Source organism: Botrytis deweyae (genome assembly GCF_014898535.1).
Source record: "Botrytis deweyae strain B1 chromosome Unknown BDEW_039, whole genome shotgun sequence".
Classification (NCBI taxonomy): Eukaryota; Fungi; Ascomycota; class Leotiomycetes; order Helotiales; family Sclerotiniaceae; genus Botrytis; species Botrytis deweyae.
In genome coordinates, this window is record NW_024066246.1 from 87,392 (window position 1) to 110,883 (window position 23,492).

At 42.1% G+C, this 23,492-nt stretch overlaps 7 protein-coding genes across 7 annotated transcripts; 5 read left to right on the forward strand and 2 right to left on the reverse strand.

Annotated features, from left to right (window-relative positions):
* Nucleotides 1-274: 274 nt before the first annotated feature.
* EAE98_010678 (uncharacterized protein) lies at nt 275-796 on the reverse strand (the record flags this gene model as incomplete). The annotated part of the gene is made up of 1 exon (XM_038958299.1): nt 275-796. One exon carries the CDS (start codon nt 794-796, stop codon nt 275-277), a length of 522 nt encoding a protein of 173 aa, XP_038805305.1.
* A 1,029-nt stretch (nt 797-1,825) lies between these two features.
* EAE98_010679 (uncharacterized protein) lies at nt 1,826-3,614 on the forward strand (the record flags this gene model as incomplete). The annotated part of the gene is made up of 4 exons (XM_038958300.1): nt 1,826-2,389; nt 2,457-3,060; nt 3,115-3,485; nt 3,552-3,614. The coding sequence occupies 4 exons, from the start codon at nt 1,826-1,828 to the stop codon at nt 3,612-3,614; spliced, it is 1,602 nt and encodes a 533-aa protein (XP_038805306.1).
* Nucleotides 3,615-5,244: 1,630 nt separating this feature from the next.
* Nucleotides 5,245-7,617, forward strand: EAE98_010680 (uncharacterized protein; the record flags this gene model as incomplete). The annotated part of the gene is made up of 2 exons (XM_038958301.1): nt 5,245-5,788; nt 5,867-7,617. 2 exons carry the CDS (start codon nt 5,245-5,247, stop codon nt 7,615-7,617), a joined length of 2,295 nt encoding a protein of 764 aa, XP_038805307.1.
* Nucleotides 7,618-9,613: 1,996 nt separating this feature from the next.
* EAE98_010681 (uncharacterized protein) lies at nt 9,614-10,948 on the forward strand (the record flags this gene model as incomplete). The annotated part of the gene is made up of 2 exons (XM_038958302.1): nt 9,614-9,830; nt 9,888-10,948. The coding sequence occupies 2 exons, from the start codon at nt 9,614-9,616 to the stop codon at nt 10,946-10,948; spliced, it is 1,278 nt and encodes a 425-aa protein (XP_038805308.1).
* Nucleotides 10,949-12,503: 1,555 nt separating this feature from the next.
* Nucleotides 12,504-14,021, forward strand: EAE98_010682 (uncharacterized protein; the record flags this gene model as incomplete). The annotated part of the gene is made up of 2 exons (XM_038958303.1): nt 12,504-12,687; nt 12,736-14,021. 2 exons carry the CDS (start codon nt 12,504-12,506, stop codon nt 14,019-14,021), a joined length of 1,470 nt encoding a protein of 489 aa, XP_038805309.1.
* Nucleotides 14,022-15,027: 1,006 nt separating this feature from the next.
* Nucleotides 15,028-16,525, reverse strand: EAE98_010683 (uncharacterized protein; the record flags this gene model as incomplete). The annotated part of the gene is made up of 2 exons (XM_038958304.1): nt 15,028-15,760; nt 15,813-16,525. 2 exons carry the CDS (start codon nt 16,523-16,525, stop codon nt 15,028-15,030), a joined length of 1,446 nt encoding a protein of 481 aa, XP_038805310.1.
* A 941-nt stretch (nt 16,526-17,466) lies between these two features.
* EAE98_010684 (uncharacterized protein) lies at nt 17,467-18,534 on the forward strand (the record flags this gene model as incomplete). Its single annotated transcript, XM_038958305.1, has 2 exons — nt 17,467-17,766; nt 17,824-18,534. 2 exons carry the CDS (start codon nt 17,467-17,469, stop codon nt 18,532-18,534), a joined length of 1,011 nt encoding a protein of 336 aa, XP_038805311.1.
* Nucleotides 18,535-23,492: the final 4,958 nt, after the last annotated feature.

The window sequence follows — 23,492 nt, forward strand, 5'->3', positions numbered from 1 at the left end:
GATATCTGTGTTTTGGATGGGGAAGGAGGATGATTTGATATGTTTCATATTTTGTAGATTATGTCTTACAATGCTGGTTACAAGAGGCGGACTTAGGGGTTCAGCCTTATTGAGATTAGATGGGTTTTTTTTCTAACTAAAATACTGTTTATTGGTTTCTATTATGTCTTGTTCCATATGAGATTCGTGTTTCCATTAACAACCGCGAGCTCCTCCTTTCCTCTTATAATATCATATATCCTATCAGGACCCGTCTCTTGCACCGTAATAATACTTAATTAGCAAGAAAATCAATAGCAGTAATTACAGCGCTATTAATACTATCAAAAGCGGCTTCAATCATGTGTGGCAGTGACTCCTCCTCAGATGGCTTCTCAATCAAGACTTTTTCGAAAGCTTGGAAATCATTCTTCATCACTTCCAATCTCGCAATCACGCTCCCCAGAAGATCATTCGACGCAAAGTCTGATTTCTTCGGTTTCAAGTCATCCATCAGTCGGACGATATAAGAACGCAAGCTTTGACTTATCAGCTGCACAATTTCTTGCAACTCGGATGGTCCAGATGGGACCAGGATAATGGTATCCGCGATTGCCTTTTGAGTTCCATTGTGAACAGTAGTGAAGCCGGCGTCTATGAGAGTGTAATTACCAATGGAGCCATCATAGTAATAAATTTCTTTGTTGAAACTGCTTACATCCACAGTGAGAGATTGGACGTCGAGATTAACGCTGGCTGAGACGGAGAGGGCTATTGTAGCAAGATAGCAGATGAAAGTTTTGATGAATAATCCCATGATTATGGTTTTCCTCTTGCAAAATGCAAAAGCCAGAGGATTGTATTGATAATGATTTTTGAAGAATGCAGATATAGAAACTCATAGGTCTTGCAAAATATGGAGATTGTATTGTCGTACTTATAGTCGCCTTTCATAATTAGTTGGTATCTAGGTAAGACTTATCAATAGTTGCAAAAACATAAATCTTCGAGATCTGCGGAACTAACAAATCTCAATTATCCAGTCTTTACTTGAAGTTTACACTTGTAGATTTATAGTAAGATCAAAGTCAAACCCGTTTTCACATTCCATATAAAGTTCCCCTTTATTACCTGGAAATAGATCGCCAATTTGCTGGTGTATCATCTTAATCTTAAGAAGGTCGGTCTTGTATCAAAACCGTATCGACTTCATTCAAACAATCTTACCTGCTTGTTCTCGTTGCCAATCTTGCTAATGGATATGTCTGATCATGACCATCTGTTCAAAGCAGAGATATTGAACTCGTGGGGATCTTTGGGACTGTTGAATCAATTGTAATTTGGCATTCCTCATGTTGTTTGAATATCAATCCTAAAAGTAAATTCGCATGAAGCCTCCAGTCAAACTTTTGAATGTACGGCCATGAAAGAACAATTAATCCCCTTGAAAACCTTGAGAACCATTCGAGTTACTCAAAGTGATCTCGACTTCGAGAAATATAATTCTTGGTTCAGCTGAGTCATTTATCAAAGTTCGAACGCAAAATGTGAATGTTGAATAGTTATTGTACTTATACAGCTCAAATTGTGTATTTATAGAATATCACATTGAATATCACATTGAATATCAAATTGAATATCAAATTGAAGTTGCAGTCATACAAAGTTTTGCCCAGGCCAGGTAGGTAACCAACCAACCTATCGCCTAAAAAGTAACGCGAGCCGCATTTGCTGGCATTGAGGGGCAGACCGCAGGCCGCAGACCGAGTTCTTCTTCCCAAAGTTAAAAACCCTTTCAATTCAAATTTTGTGAACAGAAAAAGATTTACATAAAATTAATCGCAAAATGGCTACACCTTCAAACACTGGAGCTGATCCAGCTTCAGCATCTTTCGAAATTCGAGATCATTTAAAATCGGCCAATTCCAAATCCGATATGGTTGAAGAAAATGATCACTCCCCAGCTCCCACTTCAGCAACAGAGGGGGAGAACGATAATTCACAAAAAGATGATGCTGCTACTATGGCTGCAAGTGAAGAATTAAAGCACACAAGCATTTCAGACAAGCTTCCATTGCCTACAGAAACACCTTCGCAGATACCACAATCAGAAACTCAAACAGAAGATAAGGATATGTCCGGTACAGACAAAGAGACTACGCCCGAGGCTGAATCGATTGATGCGCAAGACGAGGAAATGAGAGATAGAGTTTCTTCGCCCAAAAAGAAGCGTGGCAGAGATCAAGATGACGATACAAATCAGGCGGAAGACGATAGTGCGAGAAACAATGGGATTACAAGTGAAGGAAGTTTAAATGGGAGTCGAACGATGAGATCAGGTCCAGAAAAGAAGAGACCTAGAGATACTTCACAAGAACCATCCAGAATATCAGATAAAGTTTTAGCAAAGGTAGATCTACTTTTATTCAATGTCGTGTTCCTAAAGTATTTAAAAGTTTACTAATATACCCTCTCAGGAGAGAAGCCAGAACGAGGCATCGAAGACTGCCGAAACATCAAAACCATCCACCGAGAATCCTATCAAGTCAACATTTGGAAGTACATCTGGTGATAAATTTGCAAGCTCAGGATTTGGCGCTTTAGCATCTGCTAGTACTTCTCCATTTGGCACAATCGGCGCATCTACACCTAGCGTTTTTGGTTCGGGGGCAAAATCACCACTTTCAGGATTTGGATCTTTTGCCTCTGCCAAACCAGCAAGCTCCACACCTACATCCTCGATCTCAAGCTCCTCGGCAGAAAAGTCTACATCTGGGTTTGGAAGCGCATTCGGTGGCGGTGCCACATCGGGTTTTGGTGGATTAGCATCAGGGAGTGTATTTGGCAGTGGATTAAAAAATGGATTTGCTGGTGGATCTGGACCAAAGCTTTCGAGCTTTGCAGCTCCGGGCAAAGACAATGCTGGATTAGGCAGCAAGCCAGCCAAACCCTTTGGTGCTCCAGCTAGTGATGCCGAGGACTCTGACGATGACGAAGACGATAGCGATGATGGTGCTGAGGGCGATGAAGAGGAAGGGGGGGAGAAGGCAGTTGTTGAGGAAAAGAAAAAGACCAAGAAAGGTAAAAATTTGATTCTGCGATTGTGATATGTTCTTGTTTCTAATCATAATCTAGTCCACATTGACGACGGCGAAGCCGACGAAGCAACCATATTACAGATTCGAGCTAAATTGTTCGCAATGGGATCCAAGGAGCTAGGTTGGAAGGAAAGAGGAGTCGGCACTCTGAAAATTAATGCACCAAAATCATGCGTCGATTTCGACGACAACGGTCATGCAATTCCTGGCAGTTTCGATTCATCAATGCTAGAAGGAAATAGTGTACGATTGGTCATGCGACAAGAAAATACTCACAGAGTCATTCTGAATACTGTAGTACTGAAAGCTATGGAATTTAAACCCAAACCCTCAACTACTTCGGCACAGGTTTTATTCACGGCTTTTGAAGGAGAAACGGAGGCCAAACCTATTAATATGATTCTCAAGGTTAGCACTCTCTTTGCATATGTTTTTATATGAGGCATAATTTCTAATTTCCTTGGGGATGGACAGATGAACGAAAATAATTACAAATTATTTACAAACGAAATCGAAAACATCCAACACGAGCTATAAGCCTGAAACATTATACAACAACAGACCAACCGATACACAATATGACCTTGATCAAATCCCAGATCTTTGTCTTCACAATAACGAGGATGAGTATTATGGGGGGTATCGTTTCCTATCATGCATACCCAGGTTATGCTTTCCGGCCGATTCGGTCGATTTGCTTGGGAGGAGAACTTTTAGAATAAAGCGAATATGGATGGATGGAGGCATGGGTACGATACGATAAGAATTCTAAGGTAGTCATAATTCTACAACGTCGTTGTCTTCACTCGTTTTTGAGAGGGTGGCGTGGAGTAATAATATACCAGGCATTGCCTATTTTCTTTACCTAATCGTTTTCTTCTTCTTTCCTTTCAAGCTTTCGAATCAATTTTGTGAGTGATGGCGAGATTTTAAGGGCGATGCCTTTCTTGGGACGCTTGGGCTTCATCTGGTTGATGAGAATTGCATAGCGAATGGGGGTGGGTGATCTTGAGGATTTTGGGGGTTGTGATTTTGGAGAGGGGGCGGGAAGGGCAGGCAAAATTCGGGGCGGACGGACTTGCATTTTGGAGGGAGAGAAGATACGAGTGGAGAAAGATTGGAGGATTGGGGATTGGACCTTCTTTATAATTAGGTTGGGTAGGTATATTGACATGAGAATATAATGGATTTTTATGTTTGTATATGATTATGCTGGATTGTGATGGATTGTTTGTGTTGGGTTTTGTGATTTGATTGGTCTTGTGAGGTGGAGTGAAGTGATGGAGTGAGGTGAGAGATGGATGGATGGATGGATAGATAGATGAGGGAATCTTGCAGGAAAGTATAAGATGGAGTCATGTAGTAGGTATATATTTGTATCCAGAGAGGCTTTCGGTGAAAGTGGGAAGTGAGGAGAAGCGGAAGAAAAAGGAGGGAGAGAGAAGAGGAGGGAGAACAAATTGGCGAAGGTGATGGTGAAACATGGAGAGGTAGAGATAGGGAAAGAGGAGAGAGAAGGGGGCTAGGGGCAGAAAAGGCGGAGGGACAAAGAAAGGGGTATTTAGTGATACTATATCGGTGAACATGGGGGTAGAGTAAATGACTTAGTAGTCTTTACCTATTACTATTTTGGAGGGGGCTTGTTTCTCTGTTGAAGATACCTTATGAGTTTAAATCTGGGTTTTGGAGGGGTGTTGAGGTGCGTGTTGATATAAAGGGTCTTCGATCTCGTTTCTTATTGGATTTCAGCTGTTGGGTGAGGTTTAAGTATTGTTTTTGATCGGTCTATCCTGCTATTGTTCTTTACTTAGTGGCTATATGATGTCCAAATGGCAACTTATCATTATACTTGTGGTGTTTTATTACATGGCAGGGATTTATTCCCGATATGTTTTGAGAATCATTCATCTGCGAAGTTACTCAAGATTCGACATGGGATCTTCAAATTACAAATCCTGTGGATCAAATCCATGATCTATTCTGACGTGTCAGTAAGCATTACTTCTACTTTGGGTATGTCGATTTGTGTACTATAACGCGGGGTATTTTCTTTTGAGTCGATGTAGCATATATTTCATTCTTCGCCAACCTCCCGCTAGCATCTACCGACTAATTAAAGTCTAAAGCCCCTTTTCTCATTGGCAATAGACTTGGATTTTCTTTCAACATGACACCGCGATGTACATACTGTGCCGATCTTTCTCTAGCTCACCTAATCGACCTCGCAAAGATAGACTTCAAAGGTCATGTCTTTCCGAATCAACCGACGACGAAAGATTTGATGGGTCCGTTTGCTTGGACTTCGTCGCTGGCGAATCCGGATGATTCACCAAAAGAAAAGAAGCCAATGGCTTTTTATCCACATCACAAGTGTTTTCAAGATCTTGTGAAGTCCGCAGAGATGGGGTGTGATTTGTGTGAAGTGATGTTGACCTGTTTGAAGAAGCGCATTCCAGGCGTGGATGGAGAAAGCCAAGGAGATAACTCGGACGAGATTTACTGGACAGATTTCAGCCGTCGTCGGGAGACTGATATCAAGATCTCGATTAATAGTAGTCATGTGTATCCAGATGCTACCCTTGATGAAGTACAAATGTTTGATGCTATCTCCGTTCAGGTTGGTAATATCGGAGATTTCAGATCTGACATCAAGAATCATGGGCACTCTTTCGCGGTCCCTACGCAAAGTTTGACGCTTGTCACAAAACACGGTACGTTACTCTCGAATGTATCTGAGCTAACGGCAGCAGGTGTCTGCAGAAGCTAATCTATCATTACCTCATTCATAGACTCTCCAATTAAATTGAAAGGTTTCCAGATAGGAAGGGCCGAAATCAATCCTGATCTTGGGTCTAAACTGAATTTCGATATTACGAGGGCTTGGCTCAGAGAATGCCTAGAGTGTCATGATTGTCACAATACCAATTTACCACAGCTTCCCACTCGCGTGATTGATGTTACGCCTAACCAGACAAGAATCATCCATTCAAATGGAATCATGGCCAACTATATTGCGTTGAGTCACTGTTGGGGTGGTCCGATACCCACTTCATCAACGACAGCAACACTACCACAATACCAAAACGAGCTTCCCTTTCAATTGTTGCCCGCGAATTTTCGAGATGCCATAACTATCACTAGAGAGCTAGGAGTTCAATATCTCTGGATTGACTCTCTATGTATCATCCAAGACTCTAAACATGACTGGGAACAAGAATCTCAGAAGATGGGAACAGTGTATCGAGATGCATTGGTCACAATATATGCAATGTCATCAGAGGCCAGCACTGGAGGTATCATTCCAAGTCCTGCATATGAGCCAGTCGAAAAGCCATCCACCAATTTGACTTTTACTGATAATAATGGAATGGAGGTAACCGTCAGGGTGGAACCTGCAGATAGTGATGTTTATGACGAAGACTTACATCGTCTGGCAGAATCTTCTCCGCTAAGTAGTAGAGGCTGGACATTTCAAGAATCCGTATTATCTCCTCGTCACATCTACTACGGAAAAAAACAAATATACTGGGGATGTACACAGGGATTTCACGATCTTAAAGGAATGCCCCCTGGATACAGATTTCCGCAAGAAGAGCACATAAATCGTTTGTTACCAGTTCTTCATTCCACCACACAGGACAACAATATGATTACAGACATGGAACGACTCATACTTCTTCACAGTTTCCGTGATATCGTTTGGCAATACTGTCAAAGAAAATTGACATACGATACCGACAAACTCCCTGCAATCTCAGGTTTATCACGACTTCTTCAGCCAGCCATTGGAGGAGATTATCTTGCCGGCTTGTGGAGTTGCGATTTACTCGATGAGCTTTGTTGGGTTCCTGAAATGAAACTGGGATGTTCTCACATCAAGCCCTATCGTGCGCCCTCATGGTCATGGGCCGTAACGAACGATCGCGTCAAATTTCATCGGGGCACCATCATCGCACCTCAAGATCGAATTGCCGAGTTGAAAGTTATAGACTATCATGTAATCCCGAAAGTCGAGAACAATCCTTACGGCGAGATAGAATCCGCGTATCTAATCATTGAGGGTTTGACCCTTCCTGTTCTACGAGCATGGCAAACGAGACATCTGGGAAAAGATGATTATGATGGTTACTCGGGTACATATTGTTTTGATGATCCGGCCGGAATTTCGCATTTTGAAGCTTCGGAGTGGTCTCAGAATTACGGGTGGCAACAGGCTTTTTGGAAAATGGACGAGGATGTAGGAGTGCAGATAATGACGGGTTGGGAGACTCATACGCATGGTAAACGAGTCATTGATATTGAGGAGGAGAAATGGATGCAGGAAGCATATATTGTTTTGCTTGTTGCGTCAACAAATAGAGATGATGGGGATGAGAGACCATATGCTGAGTGTTTGATTTTGAAGAAAGTTGATGGGGATAAGGATAAGGATGGAGATGACGATACAATAGAAGTTTATGAAAGAGTAGGAAATTATGTGGTTCATCATGAACCGGAATGGTTGGAATCTTGGACTATGAAAACTGTTAAATTGATTTGATATGAGATGAACCAATATATACAAGATCTTTTCGGACTTCACTGAAATCCACATACAATGTACTGCTACAATATCCAATCCATACAAACAAATGGAATGCTCCCCTAAACAGATTACAACAAAACAAAACAAGAGAAAGCAAGCAAACAAATCCCATAAGCAAACTCTACACTTCAAACAACATCATGACAAAAATGTGTACGATTTTAGACTCATCTTCTCCTGAGATTTCAACCCTTTTTATATATCCATGACTATAGCTATCTAAATAAGACATTTAAAGACTATGCCACACTACGTCTAAGTCTCAATCTCAATCTCACTCACTTTCTTTCTTCAATTAAGAAATAGTATTAGACAAATTCCATCAATCCTTTACTCCCCCTAAAGAGCGCGATCTCCAAACTTCCAAGTACCAGCTCCTGAATTATGGAATAGATAGATACAATACAAGTATTCTAATGAAATCTCACATCTCTACTCTCTATAGCTTTCAGCTCCATATCTATGATGACTAAATATCTCCAGACACCCCTTCCCCCTCCCTCCTCTCTATCCTTCTAAACATGAAGAAACATACCTAACTCCCAACAACCATCCACCCATCTAATTCTCCACAGATAATCAGCACCTAAGCATCAAGCCATCAAACCAACAAATACCCTACCCACTCCTCCAACTTTCCTCAACCTACACCACAGCTTACATTTACACACACCACAACCCACACCAAAGCACCAACATGAAGCAGTCTCTTCCCAAAAGTCATTCTAGTCCAGTATCAACACTGTCTAAAACTATCTAACACTACCTACTCATCTAACATCTTGATCTGAGTTGTATTCAAAAGACAAACGAAGTATTTTGAAATCTCTACTCTTTATATCCCTTGCTCTTCCATATCTTTCTTTCTCCCTTTCCAAAACTTGATTAAACTCTATCCATCTACCCATAAATTCAAACCATCCATCCATCCATCGAAGAATACACACATACTCTCTAACCATCAAAGAACCCAAAAATGACATACAGTGAAAAAACCACCAACTTTTCAGACACAATTTCACAAAATAGTTTTCACTCATCAATACATACTCACTGCTAAGCACTCCCCAAGATTCACCAAGATTCCCGAATCATCCTGTAAGAACATCAAGTACCTCTGGCTATCCTTTGAATTCTTTCCATTCCATGATATATAGGTACCGTACCATAAAAACTTCTCACAACCACCCTTTCATTCCACTATCTTCCACTCCCAGTCAATTCTAGTTAGACCAGGAACTCACTATCAGATTCAATACCAAAGTAAATCCTAGTCCTAGTACTGTACTAAACGAACCAAAACCACCTACATAGCTACCTAGCTGCCTAGCTACCGTACGAACCCCCTCGAACCAACCAATCCCCTCCAATCCCCTCGCTTAAAACAGCTTAAAACAAGCCTTCCCTGTACTTCCAAAAACAACTTCACTTCAAAAACCCATCACACATTCACCCATCCCCGACTATTCACTCATCTCGAACTTCTCAACCCCTCATAAAACCTCCCAAATTCCCAATCTCCTCCCCCCCACTTCACAAACCCCGAACATCCATCTTTCCAACCTCAAGATATCTTCCACATCACACATTTCCCTGGTTCAATCTCCGATCCATAAATTACCACAACAAATCTCCTTGTTCTTTCCCTTTCCCAAGAGCTCGAGACTCTTGCATTTGCATCTGGACAAACCATTTTGGGGAATAAAAAAACTGTTTTCAATCCACCCGTCGCTGTATAGCGAACATTAAGCACCAGTTTGGTTTTCAGAATTGTCTTCAATCTCGTTAATTCCACGTGATTGTAAGCGCAAGACCGAGTTCGAAGATTCATACGTCTGCTAGCTCGATCTAAAGATATTTTCGAAATCTACATTTTTTAATCTTCCTCGATCTGCAAGAAACAACTGAGCTTTCGAATCATACATCCCGCTGCAATCTTCGAATATTCAACATGTCGGACTTCCCGCCATCGTTTGGTCGAGGAAACATCTTTTCAGGCGGTCCTAGCAAGAACAGTACAACAACCGATCCATCTAAACCCCCTCGCTCAATACAACCAACTTCATCAACTGGTCTTGCAGAGGAAATCATGAATGCGACCATGGAGGGTGCAAGAAATGCGTTAGAGCCAAGCAAGACTTCGGGTGATACTAGCGATATATCTTTTGGTACGTCTTCCATATTCTTTTTGCATCATCCACAGTAATTACTGACATAAAGAGAAGACACTCACTATTACTGCGATACAGAAACTTCCGAGGAGGAATACAGCACCATGACAACCGACACAGAGATCGAAGCTCCACCTCCACCATCACGAGGTCTTCTCCCCAGCGAACAACCCCTTATCCCCTTCGTTCCCGCTCGATTGAAGAAAGGCGAACGAGCCATGATCACACCAGAGATCCAAGCTCTACTCAACGCAGCCGGAGTACAACCCAACCCCAAATACGAGGGTGAAATCACCGCCGAAGTTCTGAACGACTTGTTGACTCCAGCTCAGGAAAACTGCGCACTACACATCACGAATATCCACCCCAAAGCTGAGATGGCGGATCTCTTCTCCACGATTCACCACGGGAAAGTGTATTCTGTTGCGTGGAACGCACCGAATGAAGAGTGGACCCATGCAGCTGCACGACTTTGCTTTTGCGCACGCGAAGCTGCAGAAAGATATCTCGCGGATGGTGGGACAGGTGATGGGATCCAAATTCTCGGGCAGCGAATCACAGTAGAATGGAACAGAAATAGAAAGTGTCCTGTTCCAGAAGATGAAAGCCATCAATCTCGCGTGGTACAACTTCGCGGTCCACGATCTTTCGGGTTCTCCGCTCAAGATCTTTTAGATTTTTTCGGCAAAGATATGAAATTGTTCATCATCTCCCGAAAGGAATGGGATCACAAGACTGATCAAAAGGTCGTAGAGTTAGCTTTTTGCGGCATCAAAGCTCAGTCGAGAATGGCATTCCGCTGCTTCAAGCAGAAAGTCGCGGCACAAGGATTAGGAGAGCAGTTCGACATCCGATTTGCCGCTGATCCATGTGATCCAAGTGCGGCTCAAGGCAGAGACATGTTCATGCCTCGACCACGTACACGTCAAGTCACACCACCGCCACCACCACCACCACAACCTCGCACACTGGATAGTATTCGTACATCCAGTTGGCGTTCTGGGACATTTTCCGGACCAAATCGAAATGGAAATACAAACTCCGCACAACGAGCTGGACCAAAGTATGAGAAGGGCACCGGCCCAGATGCAAAGTATTGGAGACGTACTGAGTGAGGCAACTAGCGAGACGAGATTGACTCTGGAGTAAGAGTCTTATAGAAGCAAAAATCCCCTACGCACACATTTTCGGTCACAATTTCCTCCCGTTTTAAGGGGATTGGCCCATCAAGGTTAAAAGCCATATCATTGACCATCTTGTTCCCCTCACTACACATTTATGGCACCACCAGCGAAAGGAGCCCCACGCCATACCTCATCTGCAGCCAAACAGATTCGAGCGACTTCCATCTGACAGGCTTTGTCAGAGCAAAATCTACCAGACTAGGACGTCTGTATCATATTTTCGCCACATAGCTGCTCTGCACAAAGAAATATACATAACCCCGACAAAACATTCCCCACTTATTACGACACTTACAGCGAGTGACGGTACCTCGACTTCTTCATTCCTATTCCAGACTCTTCGAGTCTAGTGAAGGAAGAGCTTGATCACAAGAGGCTCTGTGTTGGTGGTTATAGCGTTTGATTTATTGCATCCTAAGGATATCCCGAGCAGCTTCCGGGTAAAAAGTTCATCATTGATTACTATCATGAAAACCACAAACGCATAATTTGTTCTGATGTGATGTGATGTGATAAGATGAATGCGACTCATTGTCCTGCGCTCGAAGAAACGTTTGTACAGGAGGAACTCCTAGGCTGACTTGACCATGACGGATGACTCCTGCTAGTGAAATAACTCGTATGCTTCTAACTGTCGCCTTGAATGATTCCGAGGGGAGATCCCCAGTTGTTCCTTGCCTTAAATGATTCAGGCATAATCCAGTAGGAGCTCACCCAGTATCCGTACAATATCGTCTGGAAATGCATACAATGAAACTCGAAGTCCAGATGCTTTTCGTCAAGCCGTTCGGGCAAGCTTTGAAAGAAGGAGAATATGTCCCTATGTGCTCACGAACTGGGAGTATCTGCCTTTCAAGAGGCTCCAACCCAATCCTTGAACTGCCAAGTGATATCCAGAAAACACCAGATCCCATTCGTAAAGTCCCTTAACCCACAATACAAAGTCCAATCAGAATAAACGAAGAGTGCAGCTTCCCCAGCAATGCAATGCAACCTTGAAGCAGACATAACCAAATAAGTGCTTATCCGCAGATTTCTTTTTCCTCCAAACTATCTGTTACTATCCACCACCACCCGGGTATCATCCTGGTACATTCCACCTTATTATTGCATTTCAGGTTTCCAAAAAATCCACGAAAAAGTGCCGATCAAAAAAACAAAGCTCATTCGAATGCATAGTCGTTTGTTTCTCCTCCTTTGTATCGATGTAGAGTTGCAGCCTGATTCGAGATCTTTCCACCCAATCAAGATTTTTCCCGATGGTTACCTGCATATTAACTTGGATAATTGGTTACATCCTAGTTCGAACACAGGACTTAACTTCAAAACTTCTTGCGCTCTCCAAAACTCTGAGCTTGATTAATATCAGCTCATCATCTCTTGCACAATATTCTTCAAAATTATCATCACAACAGACCGCTAGATTTGATCTTTCTACATCAGTCTTGATCCCTTTCCCAACTCGTGTTCTTAAACACAAACGAAAATGGTCCATCAACCAAGTACGTGGGAACTCTCCCTCGATCGTGCGAAGCAGCAATTTCGTGACCACCAACACGAATGTCAATATGATGGGAGAATTAGGGGTTCCCGCAAGCTGCCAAGTTCGATGAAAACCAGCTCCAAAGTGAGAACCACTACGAGTTCTGATCATAATCAGGATATTAGCCGTTTGTAATAAGACCAAGCTCACACTATCTATTGCTGACTAGAGACAGATGATAGCGAGTTTCCCTTCGATTCATGGGTTGAGTCTATAACTGAGGCGGTCATCCCCTACGAAAAACATACTTCATGCGTTCCATCAAACGGCAGTACGCAAGTATTTGACTATGCACAAAAGCTTGGCAGTTTTTCATCAAAATTGAGTGTAGCATCCAATGCCAAAGATACATCCACCGCAACATCTGGAAGAGTTTTTAATGAAAACTATCAAGGTACCATGATCCGATGCCTCGGAATGAACACCGAAAGGCAGATCGGATTTAACAAGTCCTCATCTGATAAATCTTACACTCGATCCGTCTCAACTTCTTCGGGTCCAAGTTTATCGTCCTCGTTTGCATCGACTGCATCGACTGACATTACGACGCCAGTGCTTGACGGAAACCATTTCCAAACACCCATCTGGGATAAAAATATGCCCATGCCACTTATTGAAACCTCAAACAGTCTTCATAGATACGAATCATTGGCCAAGACACCCCAAGACGTCGTGGTGCTAGATAAGTACCCAGTCAACGAAGACGTGAATAAAAAGAAATCCGAGTTCGTTCCGTCAGCAATCCTCAAGGGTGAGAGCCGTCCGACCAATCCCGAAATGATTCGTAAAGCTGCAGAAGTTGGTCTTCCTTCCAATCCAAATTACAAAGGCGAGCTCACCAACTTCAATCTCCGCAATGCCATGTGTCTCGACCACGAGAATTGTTCGGTGAGAATACATAAAATTCCTCCAGAGGCCAGTCATTCCGAGATCTTCGCTGTGATTACCCATGGCAAGGTTTTCTCATTCAACTACACCCCTCCCGTCAAAGGACTTTTCACTCATGCCGCTGCCGATCTTGTCTTCCTCACACGAGACGCAGCACAAGACTTCTTCCATGACGCAAAGTTCGGCCGTGGCCTTTATATTCGCGGGGAGAGACTTACGGTCATGTGGAATAGGATTAAAGTGATGCCGGCGGAAGGTCGATATGAAAGAATGTCAAGAGTAGTCAGAATTAAAGGCCCAGCCACCGAATTGTCGGCAAAAACTGTCGAAGTATTCTTTCGGAGCAGATTTGAGTTCGATCTTGTCACGAATAAAGAATGGGTCCAGAGAGATGGGTGGAAAATTGTCGAGTTAGCGTTTTCGTCTATCCGTAGTCAAAGTGAGTCGGCGGTAAAAAGTTTCAACCTTTATGTCGAACAGGAGATGCCGAATGTTGGATATCGTATCTGGTATGCTCCTGATCCATGCTTCAAGCTTGAACGCATAGGAAATTTTCGATTATCCAGAAATTAAGGGAATCGCCTTGATTAGATAAAGAGTTGATTTACGGCACTGGATTGGTTTATCATGACAGCCTTTCAGCTGCCAGCTTATGAGCAGCATCTCATGAAACATCGAAGCGATCCTCATCGTATAGCACTCGTCCGTCTTTCTTCCTTTCTAGACTTTCAACTTCGAGCAAATATTCCGGACGCGAATGGGTCTTGTATACAACTCGTCCAATCCTACATAATCCGACCTGATGATTTTGAAATTTAATGCCATGCACCTAGCGATTCATATAGGCCCTTTGGTCCGAGTTTATTCGTTTCTTTTTGGATAGTGCGTGTATATGGGTGATAGCTGGGCTTTGTGCGTCTTCTTTTAAGTGGTCCAAGAGGTGTGTTATCAAGAGCACAAGTTACAAGTCTGCAATGGTGGTGAAACCGAGGCGTAATGTAGGCTCATGAGTCCTGATACTGAGGATTAATTAGGCTTTGACATGAATGATCAAGCCAGAAAGCCAAAAGAAAAAAGCTCCCATACAGCTCTAGTGATCAAATTGTCAAAGCTGTAGGATCTAAATCGACATGGTGAAGTGTGCGTCCTTCTAAAAGCCCATTAACTCAATTCACCAGACTTGGCAAGGATCTTCATTCACACCATTAGACTCTCGTCGCATTGATATTCGTGCGCCATCAAAGCCGTTCCCGCTTTTCACCTCAAATACTCTAGTATATCACGAAATCACATCAAATACTTTGCACCGCACTCACGGGCTTATCTAGAAGACTCGTTTGATTTTCAGATCTATCAATATACACAGGAAAAGCTAGCAGATACCCGTTCGCAAGTCTCGTAAGATGCTCTGCCAAAATCTGATTTACATAAGTATAGACGGAGCAAGAACCACAAATTATATTGGTGATTGTGCCTCGATCGCCAGCAGCTGGACGATTCCGCACGCGACGAATTCAAGATCAACATAGTACAGTACACCACATGCCCCTTCATGGCATCTTATTTCCTTCTCTTCACTTCAAACATGTGGAATAACTTTTGGCGGATTTGGATAATAGAAAGCTGCGACAGCGATGTTGATGTACACAAGTACGCAGAGAGCGCCCTCTAAGTAGTTGGATCTGCAATCTTTCAAGAAGTTTCCCACCACCAAAATGGACAGAATTAGAACAACGATAATAAAAAGATCAAAATTCAAATCCATTGGGATATCAACGATCCAGCCAATAATGACAACAAGGGGAGCGTTAAATAGAGCCGTTTGAATGGTAGCACCTAAAACATGGGAAAGAGCCAGGTTCATAGAATTGTCATGAGCTTCGTCAATGGCTGTGAGATGTTCGGCAAACTTCTCAACAAGTGGAACCAAGATCAAACCGACGAAGCTGTCGGAAATGCCATCTTCATCAACAATGAATTCAATGCTTTCCACAAGTCTAATAGCAGTGAATGTAACCATGCTAATTGCAACAATCAATGCCACAATGCATTCCGTAAATGTCAACTTTTCCTTTAAAAGATCTTCTTCATAATCCTCTTGTTTATGTTCATCGGCCTCAAAAATAGCGTCGTATATAGATTGGTGAGAGCGCATTTGGAAGTATACGTATAAGGCGTACGAAATTATCAGTAGGATAGACGTCATTCGTGAAATATGAAGAACGGAATCAGCGAGCACGAAGGGATCATAATCAGAGTTGGCGCTTTTGACCGCCATGTTGAAAGCCGCGGGTACAATGAGACCGAGTCCACTAGTTCATTAGGTTAGACGATGCTTTTTAAGAGATCTGGAAGAGCACATACGCCTGAAGAAGCAAATCACTTCCAACTTCACTAATTTCCTCATCAAACTCTTGCTCATCGTGTGTCAATCCTCCTACGAAGAAGCACATGCCTAAACACAACAACTGAGTAGCCAATATAGAACCCATGATGGCGGCTTGCATGACTTGAAATTGTTGCCTGGCGAGAAGTACCATGAACATTACGATTTCAACAACAGATCCAAGGGTGGTTTCCATCAAAATGCCGAATACTTTGTCCAATTTCCGGGAAAGTTCTTGACCAGCAAAACCTATAAGATTTGCAGAAGGGATCATGGATAAATAATTGAGAATGAATATGACTGTATGCCATTCTGGACGAGCATAGGTAATGACGATGGCAACAGGAACAATGGGCCAAAGAAAATTGACGGCTTGTGAAGCACTACTTGAAGATTTCCAGCAAATTTGAATACATTTGATGGGACTTAATCCTCTTCGACCACTTTCACCTTCTGGGGCAATACCTGTTGTCACCCTGAATCCTAGGTGGTTTACCTCGAAACCAGGAATGAGTCGATCTTCTTCAGTACTTTGTGGAGATCCACTCTCTGCACGAGCTTTGTTCCTAGCAATAATAACTTCATCTGGTACGCTTGAAAAAGAGATCTGAATCGAATGCTTTAATGGCGGACGAAGACCACCGGAATTTCTGGAGCCATGTGACGGGGTGAGTGCACTTGTAGATGCCATTGTTGAGATTGAGCTGAGTTGTGTTTCTTTTGAGAGGGGGTGAAGAAGGTGAAGGAGGCGAAGGAGGCGAAGGAAGTGAGGAGAAAGCAGCAAAGAACATCATGGCAACACCTACGAGGAGAAATCATATGGAAAGACCGGAAGTCGTTACTGCCATTGATTAACTGCACCTACCATTTTTATATTGCCTGATAACCAGGAAGGGCCATCGCGACTTCCACATCATCTTTGCTTAGCTGAAATGCATTCTATGATGGAATCGAGAGGTAGAATTGTAGGTTGTTTGAACGGTGTACAACTCCTCAATTGCAGAATTTCCCTCAACATCTATCAACATCAATATCAGCATTGCAATTGATAGCTGTGATGATGGCATCGATAATAAAATTGACCACCCACCTGCAGTGATTGATGAAGATTATGTTGCGGTGCCCAGTTGAAGAGATCCGGATGCGGAACAACATTTCGCCGCCATAACCTTATGTAAGGTTAAAGTTCAAATAAAGTTTACCTTACAAATCGGATTTCTCCAATTTAGGAAATGGACAAGTTCGATCTCCAAGGTCCGTTGTCAGCACGGCAACTTATAATCCAACTTTATACCAAAAGTGCCGAAGCCTTCAACTTTAGCTGAGGTTTCATCCTTAGATGTCATGTCTGCAAGCAGGCCGAACTGCGAGGTCCGATGTGCGCTGGATGACACTGGAATGCTTTGATAATTACACAGACATTTGATTGCTAACCCATCTGCACTATGACTACAGCTGACTACAGCTTGCCCGCTTGCGATATCAGCTCTTTTCCATTTAGGTATAAGTGTTTGATTTTGTACACGTTTAGACTTCGATGATCACCGCCTTGACGATCACTGCTTAAGAAACATACTTAGAGCTCTCTCAGACTTCACTTAACATTATTTGCACATCTTCCTTTTTCTCAAGATGTCTCCTGCAATTCCCAAAGATTCCACGGTCCTTGTTACCGGCGTCAACGGCTACATTGGATCTCACGTCGCTGATCAACTGCTCAAAGCAGGATATCGAGTAAGAGGTACTACGAGAGATGCTTCCAAGGTGAAGAAATTACTCGACCTTTGGGAGGAGCAATATGGAAAGGATAGAGTGGAGGTGGCAGTTGTACCAAACATGGCCAATGAAGGAGCTTTTGATGAAGCTGTGAAGGGTGTAACTGGAATTGCACATGTAGCATCAAACTTGTCCTTCTCACCAAACCCAAATGATGTAAGACTTTATTCATTCCATTGATAATACGTGTCTAACTTCTAAACCTTTATTCAGGTTATTCCAGAATGCCTCGCTGGTGTAAATGGTCTTCTTAAATCTGCAGCCGCAGAACCAAGCGTTAAACGATTCGTTATTACATCCTCGGCTATAGCCGCAACAAGTCCGAAGCCCAACAAGGAATTCTATATCGATGAAAATACATGGAATGATGAAGATGTCGAAGCAGCGCATGCCCCACCACCATATGAGCCCTCGAGAACATGGGCTGTCTACGGTTCTAGTAAAGTTGAGACCGAGCGAGCGGTATGGAACTTCGTGAAGGAAAAGAAACCAGGCTTTGTAGCCAACGCCGTCCTCCCAGATACTGTCATGGGTTTGGTTTTAGATCCATCACAAGGTTCTACCGGTGGCATTATTCGACAACTTTACTTGGGAGATAACTCCATGATGAAAGACCTTCCTCCTCAGTATTTCATAGATGTACAGGATGTAGGTCGTCTTCACGTCTCTGCATTAATCGATGAGGATGTGAAGAATGAGAGGTTATTTGCTTTTGCCAAACCATTTAACAATAACATTTTATTGAGAACTTTCCGCAAACTTCGACCCGATGCCAAAATCATGGATGACTTTCATGATGATAGTATCAACGATTTATCTAAGGTTGCTAATCAAAGAGCCGAAGAGCTTTTGAAAAGGGACTTTGGGCGTACTGGTTTTACCAGCTTGGAGGAATCTTTGGCCAACAATATTCAAGGACTTTGAGTTTTGATATAATGGAATGGGAAGATAAGCCGAGTCTTGATTGTTGTTATTGAAGTATATCATTGTCGTTTTTGCTTGTTTTTTTCTCTGGCCAGACTTTGATGGAATGTACTTGAGTACCTAGGTATCTATAGTGGACTTTCCTCTAGTATCAATTGATAACATTACCAATAACCTTTTGTCTTACTTTTCAACACGAATTTTGCATATCGATCATACTTGCAGCTATGGCAATCCTAGGATGCATTTGAACTTGAGACGACAATACTAAATCAAAATCCGTTTCAAGATTCGGAATTGATCTTTTATAGAGCGTGCATCAACTGCAAGTTTTCACCCAGGCGTGCGTGATGCGCTGGTTCATCGATTTCTGGCCGGACTTCAGATACGAGGGCTTTGACAAGACTCAGAAGACTCAGAGTCGTATGCTGGTCCATTCTTCAAGCTCAAGCTCAATGCCACTATAAAAGCAAGTGATTACCATTGAGACCATCCATAGACATGTTTGCTTCAAAGCTGCAAAGAGACATATGAATGGGAAGTCCATCACGATACAATATTTGTACATCCACTTCCTGGATCTCATTTTGCTTGCTTGTTTACGGGGAATTTTATATAACTTACCTAGGTAGGTATTGAAAGATTGAGATTTGCACGATGAGTTAGTTGATTGCAAGTTATTTATAATTTGACAATAATAATTAAATTCTTAAATTCTCGGTTCCGATCGATGGCGAAGAGTTTCGTGGTGTTGAGCATGGGGTAGGTACTCAATTGTCTTTCTCTTTCTCTTTCAATTATGTGAACTAGAACATATTGCTCTGCATAGTGTATGTTTCAATTATCCACCAAATAGGAATGTTTTTCCGCATCTCTTTCACTTTCCGGACCCTGTATGGCTTGCCTTCTGATTTGTGGATGGGTTGGAGGATGGTGTTTAGATGTGAATGGGGTTTTATATTTGGTGCTTAGGGGGAGGAAGGAGTGTGATGATATGGTATTGAGGGGAGGGGGTGTGTATTCACTCGTTTTCGCTGTTTTTGGTGTTAGGGGGATGGTTGGGAGATTGTGGCGGAGGGCACTAGTGTGGAGATTCTGGGTATATAAGAACTGCCTGGATTTAATGTACAAGTGTATGAGCGACCTGCGTGTGGTGCAAACAAATTCAAGCGCTCTGCTGGATGATTTTTGGGATTTCCGGATTCTAGTTTGCTTTCTAGCCGGACGAAAGGGATGTATTTCTGTCCAGTAGTTGAAGTGTGAAAAATTCGTTTGACGGGGGATTCGAATTGACAAGAAGGGTTTTATAGCGTGTTTAATAGCAATGATAATGTGAATGTGAATGAAAATCGACATATTTTAGCTAGGAATAGTTCGGATGGGTTGAGATATACTGCTCCCAAAAACTGGGACCCGAATTAACAATGCGTGGGTAGAAGGAATTCTCGCAGCTAGCGAGAGGAGACCATTCGAATTCCTCCTAGAATTATCAAGTACATGGTGGATGGATACAATTCATGAAAAAAGCCCAGCTTATATACGTATTTGAGGAGGACTCTCGCCTCGGGTAAATTACCTACGTAGGTATCTAGATGTGAGAGTCATTCACTGAACACCTCGGGATATCAATTTTCTCACATTCAATCCCAGCGATATTGGTATAAAATAAAATCCCGCCATCTGTGTAATATCAACAGCAATGCAACGTCCTACCTTCGATTTTCTCAAGAGGGAAGCCAGCAATATACTGCTTCATCTCTGCGCCATTACCATAAGAGTTCTTGCAAGTTTTTTCCTTGAATCATGAACGGGATTTCGTCTTCAAGCCCAGGAGTGTCATAATTGGAATGAAAATTGTATGACGGTAATTGAGTCATGCGAGTGGTGACGGCTTTTGGTGTTGGAAATGACAATGACAATGATTAGGACGCTCACTCTAAGTGGTTTGTATGTTTTTGTTAAGTAAGTTCATAGATGATAAATGATAGCATTCAGATGCTTAATTGACGAACCAGTAGGTATACAACGCCAACCTTTCCTTTCCACGTACTCCTGAATCAATCAATGAAGCTGCTCTCATCCATATCATGTGGTATTTGATCTCCCGACGACACTGCGTTTAATACTCACAGTTGAAGACCAAGCGAGTCTTTCCAGCTGCGAATAGATATTTCAAGCACATGGACATCATGCTATTTAGATAGATATCCACCCATTCATATTTTTTGACATAAAATCCTCACATCTAACTTAAGCATATAAAGAGATTTCTGTGCTTGAGCTTCGCGTATCAAAGTCGTACTAGCGCTCCCCGTTTATCGCAGCAAGTTTATGGACTTTTTTGTCAGTGCCTTAGAGGAATCGGGATGTTTGGAATTACCTATGCTTTGTTTGCAGTCAGGATAGATTATAAGGAGATTCTGGGGTTAATGAGGTTTTGTGTATTGAGAATGAGAAAGCAGAGGTGGTGGTTGTGAAGGAGGAGTAAATGACAGCGAAAGCAGCTTGCGGTAAACATTTCAAGTGATAAAGGAATTCCACGGGAATCGAAGGTTCGCTTGACTATTTGTTTGGTCTTTGGATTGTCTTTCCCAGTACCTTCACGAGAAGCTCATGGTTCGATTTCTGTTGCATAGTGAATCTTGTTACACACGGAGGCATTCTCTTGAGTCTTTCCTATTTTATACTCCAGGTTTGGAGATAGACGATGAGCAGTGTATACTGTGATATGAGACCAGCTTCCACGTGGGGCCGGATCGCTGGATTACAATGTGAATCGCAGTTATGAAAGGATAACGTTTAAAGAGAAGGGTATATAAATCTCGAATTGAGCAACCTATTTCTGTTTCCGCACAAGCCGACAGAAAAGATAGAAACAACGCCCATATGGGCAAATCTACAATCGTGTATTTCCCCAAATATCTAGTGAGTTTTTCTTGCCTGAATTTCCCGCAGAAAGTGGTGCCTATGATCGAGTCACGAAGTTTAGAGTTCCATATGTGAATTGTGACAGCGAGATATCTTACAGCGTTTGAATACCTAACAACCACAACAATAATTCTTAACAGTAATATTTATTCCCTATCTATATACACAAAAGTGTGGAAAATCGATATTCCTATTCCGAGATAGAGATTAAGGGGGCGGGGCGCTTACGATCCATCTCGAAGAGTACTTTGCTCGCGGGGTACACGCGATCACTACATACAATTCATGCATACTATTTTACCAGATGAATCATAGTTCTCATTCTGATTTTTCGGATTTGGAGCAATTAATGGGTTTTTATATTTAGGTCTTCGTAGGGAGTAGGTGTATACTTAGTTTCACTTCGAATATTCGTGATGTGCAGTTCGGATTGGGTTTATAATTTTTAGGTTTTTTGCCTCGACGAAAATTAGTAGAATAAGTTTAGAAAAGGGCGTAGAACGATTCCTCCCCAGAAGATGGAAATCAAAAAATGACAAGATTCGAGAGGCGGAAAGAATGACAACACTCGAGAACGTAAGTGAGTCATGAGTGCTCCATATGGACAGTGAGTACCTGCATAGTCAAGTAGAAATAAACTCAGAGTCCATTCACAAAGTTTGATATTTATTCCTTCTTTGTGAGTTTATGTCAGCCGATGTATATATATATTGAAGCGCAGGAATGCATTTGACTTGAATGGTCAGGATAATTAATAAAGAAGTAGTTGATCCTGTCAACTGGACATCATCATCCTGAGCATACTATGAGCATTGAAGATATCTATCTTTGCTACTAGCGAGTTGGGTCAGATACTTTTAGACTTGAGGAGCAAGAGAGATGAAAACTGGATTCCAAGTGAATTGTGATGTCTTTCTCTCTCGAGAATTCTCACTTCAACAGACTACCTACTTAGAACCCATCGAACCTTTACGAACCTGCAGCATGATGTTCAGTTTATCACTTCGAAACAACAACCGCAACGCCAGCGCATTAGCTATCAAACCAAGAGACCAGGCACTTGATGGCATTGATCAGGACGGTGAACATCACCCAGTAGGAGAGAGAGCCCACCACCATAAACGAGTAGACGAAACAAGATGAATATGTGGAAAAGACAGTGAAGATATCTACTCCAACTCAAACTCATACCTACCTACCTACCCACCTATCTATACTTTCTTCCAAATCCATCAGTTTATCATCTACTTCTTCTACTTACTCTTCTCCAACCACCAATCCGTACCCCAAATCCCCAAATCTCCACCAGCTCCCAATCAACAAGCCCCACACGAAAACGATATGTAAGTCTTACCTAAAAGTCACAGATTTTCGATAATAAAAATCTAGTCTGTACATATACACAACAACATCAACAACAACAATAACTAAAATCCCTTTCCGAAATAAACTTACTTCAGATATTCATTCCTTATCCTCCTTTCTCCTTTCTCTTTCCACCCATATCCCACATCCCAAACATCACATCCCAAACATCACATCCCAAACATCAAACAAACAAACATCAATCAAACAAACAACAAAAAGAACTTCAGATACCTACTATACACTATACCAACCATACCAACTAAGCTCCTGGCGCTCCTGGCGCTCCACGAAAAGATTTCCTAGATCAAGTGGTCAAGTGAGTAATTTCAACCTCCCAGCTCTCCTCCTAGTAGTAAGATTGAAAGAAATTTTCTCTATTAGTTAGTAACAATAATTAATAATTAATAATTAATAATCAATAATCAATAATCAATAAGAAAATACAATTATTGATATAGAACACGGAACATAAAATATAAAACCTAAAACCATCACCAAAAAAAAAATATCATAAATCTCTATTTTCAAAACCAGCAAATAAAATATCAATATTCCTATCCTCACCTCACCCTATCAAAAAACTCCTCGATATTCATAAATCCATCTTCCATTCCTATTCCCTCCCATTTCCATTTCCTTTTTCTTTTCTTCTTAAATCCACT